This window comes from Episyrphus balteatus, chromosome 3 (genome assembly GCF_945859705.1).
Source record: "Episyrphus balteatus chromosome 3, idEpiBalt1.1, whole genome shotgun sequence".
NCBI classification, from domain to species: Eukaryota; Metazoa; Arthropoda; class Insecta; order Diptera; family Syrphidae; genus Episyrphus; species Episyrphus balteatus.
In genome coordinates, this window is record NC_079136.1 from 11,541,607 (window position 1) to 11,549,165 (window position 7,559).

The following is a 7,559-nucleotide window of genomic DNA, read 5'->3' on the forward strand; positions in this document are numbered from 1 at the left end:
AAAAATATAAAAGCAGTCCCCAAGCTCCAACGAACCAGCAAAAGGCTTTGAATATCATATATCACTCTCTTTCACACTCACTCAGTTCCAATTGAGAAAACAAAGAAAACAACTCAAAACGAGTTCTTCCATCTCACTCAGCAAACTATTGGCTGCCATTGCTACAACATCGCCACGCCTCATTTACCCGACCACACAAAAATAAAACCAAATCAACTAAAGTGACGTCCCTCTCGGATTCCAATTGGAAACTCGTTTTGTTTCGCTCCCAAGTGTCTGAGTGAGAATCTGACAGTAGTTGCCGAATGAAATTCTCTGCGGTTCGATGGAAATTTACCGGCAAAACAAAATTGTGTGTTGAGTAATTTTGCATTTTGCCGTCGTGAAAAACTCGATTAACTGTTTGCATACCATAATGATGGAGATTTAGAAAAAAATCGGGAAATTAGTAGTTTGAGTGATTTTTTGTTTTTGACAGTTGTATTAATTATTGAGTGGTTATGGTTTGATAGATTTGATAAGTCACTTGTGGTTATAACTAATGACATAAAGTGATTAGCAAAACAAGGATAGAAGTGTTGACAATAAAAAATAATTAGATCTCGAAATCATGTGTTCAAGCCAACGTTCGGATAGTCCGGCGGGTTCGGAAATATCAGTTGGGTCACCGAGCCCACCGCCCCATCGCGGAGATGATTACTTCCAACCCTTGAAACGTCTACGTCTTGACACGGCTACAGATACTGCTGCCAAAGCTAGAACAGAAAGATTAAAGAGTTTTTCGATCGCCGATATTTTGGGCAAAAATGACAACCGCAATAATGAATCTGATGAAGTTCGAAGTTTGAATTTGATTGTTCGGCCTTGGGATGCGGTACGTGGACCGATTCCTGTGCGGCCGGCATTTTTTCCACCTGCCGCTTTGTTGGAATATGAACAACATTTGGCAGCATTGGATTATCATAGACAATTGCAGGCGCAATTATTGCGCCAAATGAGTGTGGACATGACAATTCCGACATCGGAAAGCGGTTCGGAGAGATCTAGTTCGGCAGCAAGTGATGATTGTTATTCTCCCGAAACGGGTACAAGTAATAATCGGTTATCTTCGGAACCGGATTTGAGAAGGGACTCGAAAGATGGGCAGAGTGTAAATGGTCAAAATAAATCTAGTTACCGGGATAAGGCTAAATCGAATGGAACACCGCTAGATGCTTTATTTCAATTGACAAATAAGAATTTTGACGATGTGAATGGTAAGTTTAAAATAAAATGATCCAGGTTTTCTTATCACATATCTTAAAGGTACATATTAAAGCTTAATAGCTAAGGTTGGAAATCCGAAAATGATGACTCAAAAGTCAAAATGTGTTTCCCCCTTTATTGCTTCCGTTTAAAATGACGGAAGTAAAAGTTCGATTACTTCTTCGCAGTGTTGCTGTGTAATGGAATATTTGTTATTTTTCTAAACTAAGAACACAAACAACGCTGGCGACAACGTTCTTGTTTGAAAAACGGAAACGTAAGCGTTGTCTTAGTGCGGAGATTCCCGTAAGACACTTTGTAACTAAAAACTTACACCTAAACCTCGTCGACTACCAAAAACGCTACTGGCAGGTTTTTTTTTTTTGTTTCCCAATATTAATCATTTGGTTCCATTTGTCAGTTGTGTAGATACATATGTATTTTTTCTTGCACTCAGAACAATCTGATTTTGCATGTTTTTTGAATAGATAGCGACAAAAACTTTTAGATTGTTTACTTTTTTATTGGGTATCAACGATACAAATTTTAAAAATAAAAAATATAAAAGGGTGAGATTGTGAAAATGATTTTTTGTAAGAAAAAATTAGTAGAAGCATTTGCAAAAACTAAGAAAATTCAGACCTGTTTATTAATTTTATTATAAAAGGAAATTGCTAGTTTTGAGTGAATATGATACATTTTGATAATTTATTAATAAAATAGTCAAAACATTTTTTTTATTATATTTTTTAGTGTCCGGATACTAAAACTAAAATTTAAGACTTTTTTAGTTCCCGGACACAGTGTCCGGATACTGAAAATATGAGGGAAAAGGAAAAATCGCTTTTTTAGGCTTTTAAATTGTAGTTTGGAACATATTTTGGGTTTTAATGCAATAGAATTGCATTTCTCTCTCAATGTTTCAGTATTCGGACAGTGTTACCTAAGTTAAAATATGTGTGTCCAGATACTGAAAAACTTGATTCAGTTTCCGGACACCCTTGTATTTAATGTAATTTTAAGTGTTTTTGTACTTTTAATCTTGCTATCTTATAAGGAATGAATTCAAAAAACATATCACAGACCATAGAGGATACAAGGATTTATATAAATCCAATTCTAGCTTTGAGAGAAGCTGAAAACATTAGTAGGTAAGGAACAGCAGTTTTTAGCCAAGAGAGCATTATAAAATAGTTTGAATAGCTCTAAAATTATTTGAAAAGTACAGGAACATATTTCCATTTATGACTCGAGTATGATATTAAATGGCGATGAAACCAGTTTTTGTCTCTACCCAAAGACTAGCCAAATTATATCACGGAGAAAACATAACGGCAGGGAAAACTTTACTTCTGGTATATTTAATCATAATAAAGTTAATTATATTAGAAATTAGTTAAATGTACCAGAAATAAAGTTAAATATACCAGAAATAAAGTTAAATATACCAGAATGTAAGTTATCCCTTCGTTATTTTCTCTGTGTAGTCTCCTTAGGCTGAGTAGAGAAAACTATTTTGATTATGTTGCAAACTGCGCACACAAACGCTTGCTTGATGACAAAGTGGAACATCGTGTGATGGACATAAGTCACATTCAACACTAAAGTTGAGTGAATTTTGTTCCAAAAATCTAGTTTTTTTGTACGCATTGCCACCGAACACAACTCACATCATGCTGTCAATGTTAGTGTCCTTAAACCCCCCTAATCTGTTTGAGAGATAACAATAATTCATGGATTAGATTTAGTCCTAGCACTTCCGAACTGAATTTTTCACCACTTTTAAATGAAGCAATAATAAAAATATGGATATGGTGGTAACAATGTGATGTTATTGAGGAATGAGGACCATTAAATTTTATTGTCACCTTCAGTAATTATGAATTCTGGAAATATTCGTTCCGTGCTTCAATCTATCTCCAAGCCTACCAATTTTGACAATTCCTTCGGTTCCGAACGAAGTTTCAATTTCATCCCAAGAACCTCGTTTTAACATAAACGTACCTAAGTCCTTATTTATAATTGTTTTAACGAAAAGTTTACTAAGAAAAGTGGATTGTTACCCTTATTATAAGAACTAATTTTCGTTTGTTTTGTAGGTACATAATAAAAAAAGTTCTTATAGGATTTTTTTTAAACTGAAATGAATTATTAATTCTTTTAACAAATATAAGCTGTAAGTGTGTCCTTTTTGTTGATTGCTTAGTGATAACTTTTATTAAAAACAATTTATTCTTAAACCAAAACCAAACAGTTTTTTTTCAACAATTAACTTTTTTTAATACATTTTTTTGGTATATTAAAGTTATATGTTCATATTTTTTTCAAAAACAAAAGATGTTTTATTTCATAAAAAAGAAAAAAAGAACCATAAATTCATACAAAATTATCGTGTCCGGACACTGAAATAAATTTGTCCGGAAACCAAATTTTTCGTCCGGACACTAGTGCAAATCGAACTTTTTTTATTATTTTTATTTTTAAATATTAAAATGTTTTATTTAAAAATTATATGAATGTAACATTATTACAAAAATGCCAAACTTTAAGAAACTACCAAAATATTTGCTATAGCTTGAACAGCAATAAAACTATTCAACGTCAAAGTTCAAAAGTACCTTAACTGTCCGGATACTAGTGCCTTTACCCTAATTTGTTACAAATGTCATATTTAAACCATCATTTAACTGTTTTTAGACAACCAAACTAGAAATTATTCCTTTTAAAATAATTTTGTTTCTATCAGTTCTAACAAATAGTAAGCCAAATATTCCGGTATAATTTTATCATTCACAGTTTGCAGTTTCTCAATGAAAAAAATCTCGAAAACAAGTTTGCTTTTTGGCAATATTGTAAATGTAAAATGACAAACCGTATATGACCACTTACAAACCACTCAAATGGCTCAAACATTTACACAAAATTCTTGTTGGTTGCTGTTGACTCACTTATACACTGAGAAAAAGGCATTTAATCAAAATGATGCTCTCATTAAATTTATATTCTTTTAAATAATAAGATTTCTTATAAAAACAAAAATATTTGTATGCTTATTTCAAAACGGCAGTCTTCTTGGCAAAAAACCATCCAGAAATCTGGTTAATTTAATATATTTTAAGTAACATTTCAAAAGCATTTATAAAACCTTGAAGTTTGGGTTATGAACATTTTCTCAATTAACTTTCAAAAATTTACGTGTGTTTTATTTTTGTAAAACTTAATAAATGTTAAAAAATTAAACTTTGCAAAATTATCAAAATACTTACAAGTACCTATTCTTCTAAGAAAATTGTGTGTTATTTTTTACAAGTAAATTTTCTCTACAATTAAACCAAAAATTTCCTCTCAACGACCATCAAAGTAATAAGTAAGTAAGTAAGTAGATATGAGTAGTAGCCAAATAATTATTTTTTTAAGTTGCAAATGAGTAGCAAAAACGATTTAAGAATAACAGCTGACAAATCATCTAAGTGAAATTGTAGAAGATCCCGCCATAGGACTAGATTATTTTGCAAATGTCTGAGTATTTGCAATGTCTGAAGCTATAAAAGGCCGTTTTTTGTCCCTAAATGTGTACTTTGGGGGTACATATGTACCTATATTGAAAAAAAATTTGCAGTTTTAGTTTATTCAATATGCCCTTCAAAACGTATATTAAATGTCACGAGAAAAATATTTTTAAAGTTTGTTTTTTTGCTATACAGTGTATTGAAATTTAATAATCATTTTTATCAAAAAAACAAAACCGATTTCCACGGCTAAAAATGGGTTTTATGGTTTTTCTAATAGTTCCTATGGCCAGAACTGAACGAAATTGAAATGGGACCACATGGTAGCCATCAGCTTTCCAAAAAGAATTATCAAAATTGGTTCACTCAGTCCAAAGTTATGAGGTAACAAAACAAGCACAAACAAAAAAAAATACATTCGAATTGAATACCTCGTCATTTTTGGAAGTCGGTAAAAATTTGTAATTTTTTCTAAAAAAAAAAAAACAAACAAGCCAAAAAACTAAGTTAAATCAAAAATTTAGCAGATACATAAACATCATTTCAAATAACTTTTGTGCTGATTTTTGGTGAATTTTTTCTCAAACATCGAATTTAACGGTTTCGACTTTTAAACGTCCATATTTCGAGTTTCAGATTGTTTAGATTTTTTGTTTGTATGTGTGACTTTTATAATATATAATATATATATCGATTCCAGTATTAAATTTTTGTATAAGGTACATTTTGTTAAGGAAATAGATTTTTAACCTTTTTCTAAATTCACCCAACTTAAATTTCAAATTTCTAAAAATCCTTAATATTTAAATTTGTAAATTACTCAATTGGTACACTCAAATTGGTACACTCAGATAGTATTTTGACTTGATAGAAGAATTTTGAAATTCACAAATTCCTTAGATGCCTTCTGCAGCTTTGTTGCTAATGATCTTTTGTTGCAATATTCGCATTGTTTGTTTTGTTGCTGTTGTTTGCTTTCTGCTAATCAGGTAATCAATGTAAATTTCTATCCAAAAACCGGAAACTATTTCGCAAACAAATCAAAATCATAACCGTTATCATCAATCAGCAACCGTATTTGCATGGTAAAAAAAAGCAGTAAAATAGAACGCACACAGTCTTTGTTTTTTTTTTTGCATTTTTGTTTAACAAGAAACCAAAGACCCTCCCAATAAAAGAGTTTTCATAAATAAATTATGCCATTTCCCATGATGGAATGGAATTCAATCCCAGTAGCTGGATCGTGGGGCATTGCTTCATCATCATAATCATTATATGGAGGCCTAATACATCATGATCAACTATACAGCAACAACAACAAGTGATTACTCTGTGGCCACAAAAATGATGAATTCCTTTGCGGAATTCCCTGAGCTACCATTATACGGACACAGAGTCACCGTGCGCGGCAATATTGTACATCACACAGAAGCACCAAACGCGCAGAATTCAGATTTGAGCTTGAGCAGCTTCTCTGAATCGAATCGATAGCCAGACGAATGGACGTCAGTTGAATGAAATTGAAGCCACCTCTGATTATAGAGCGATTTGTGCGTACGTGCCTCGCGCAAATTCAATTTATATACCCCAGAGGTGCATCGCAGATGAGACGATGACCAACAACGAAACGATGATGATGATGACGAGCTGACGGTAAACCACAGCGGCAAAAGCAGTAGCAAAATAGCCATCAGCCAGTATACCAGTAGCCACTTGTTTGACCATAATTTGAGGTCTTCACTCTTCACTGAGAGGCTTAACAAGCTGGCAAAGACAGCGCGCACAATACTGACGGTGCACTATGGAAACTCTCTACCCCTTGGTACGACTTGGACGCTCTCGAAGCGGATTGATTAAACCACCTTCCAGGTGACCTTACTACTGTTCTTACGCTTGGCCGCATGAATATGATTATGCGCCATGACATCACGTGATTGCATCAATCCGTTGAGATTGAATCGCATTGAGGCGATATGCGATGTGTGTGCAGCTAATCAGTAGCCAACCCGACTTTGATTGATTTTTACTCAGCGTTTTTTGCGTTTTTTTCGTTTTTGTGCTGTACGCATTTCGCAGTCGTCGCTGTGGCTGGTGGAATCGTGAGCCATCTCATATATTGAAATGGGAACAGGAAATTACCGGAAGACCGCGTAGACGTGGAGCAGCCACATATGCGCAGTGCAACATCGAACTGTGTGCTCCAAAAAAAAAAACATTGACTTGCTGAGATAATCGTTATTGGTGAGCTCTTTTTGACTGCAAAGATTGCCATAGAGTTTTTCATACCGGTACGATATAATCCTTATGGTTTGGATCTTGTATGGTGGCCGAATGATCTCCGATCGACGGATGTGTGTGCCAGTGGTATAACAAGAATATCGTTTTTGTGATGAGTACAAGTTTATTAGCCGCATGTGAAGGTTATTAGATGGTATAATTGGGCTTGGGAGAGGATTCAATTTTTTTATTTTAACGCAGATTCAAATATTCCTTTTGCATATACAGAATCAGCTGAATCAGCGGAAGCAATGTCACGTAGGGCACTCAAATTATAACTTTATGTGAGCGAAATTATGGACCTGTTGTATTGATGGTAAGTGGTTAGATACAGGTTGGTTATTATGATTGAGGGCATCATCAAATTAAGGGTTATGTTACTGAGACTGTAATTTTTTTGGCGCCATCAAACTTTTTTTTCAAGTGCATTAGAAAACTCATCATTTGAAAAAAGGCAAACCTCTACTATTAAGATCAATCTTAGGTGGTAAATCAATGAGTCGGCAACCTGCATAAGATTACTTTATA

At 33.5% G+C, this 7,559-nt stretch overlaps 1 protein-coding gene across 1 annotated transcript; it reads left to right on the forward strand.

Moving 5' to 3' along the window:
• The first annotated feature begins 290 nt into the window (after window positions 1-290).
• On the forward strand, window positions 291-6,245 carry LOC129913442 (uncharacterized). The gene is made up of 2 exons (XM_055992127.1): window positions 291-1,256; window positions 6,064-6,245. The coding sequence occupies exons 1-2, from the start codon at window positions 611-613 to the stop codon at window positions 6,243-6,245; spliced, it is 828 nt and encodes a 275-aa protein (XP_055848102.1). The 5' UTR covers window positions 291-610.
• The last annotated feature ends 1,314 nt before the right edge of the window (window positions 6,246-7,559 follow it).

Bases quoted from the DNA above. Each gene is read 5' to 3' on its own strand.
- LOC129913442 (XM_055992127.1), top strand. From the start codon at position 611: ATGTGTTCAAGCCAACGTTCGGATAGTCCGGCGGGTTCGGAAATATCA. The intron at 1,257-6,063 runs GTAAGTTTAAAA...TCAACTATACAG, and splicing joins GAATTTTGACGATGTGAATG to CAACAACAACAAGTGATTAC.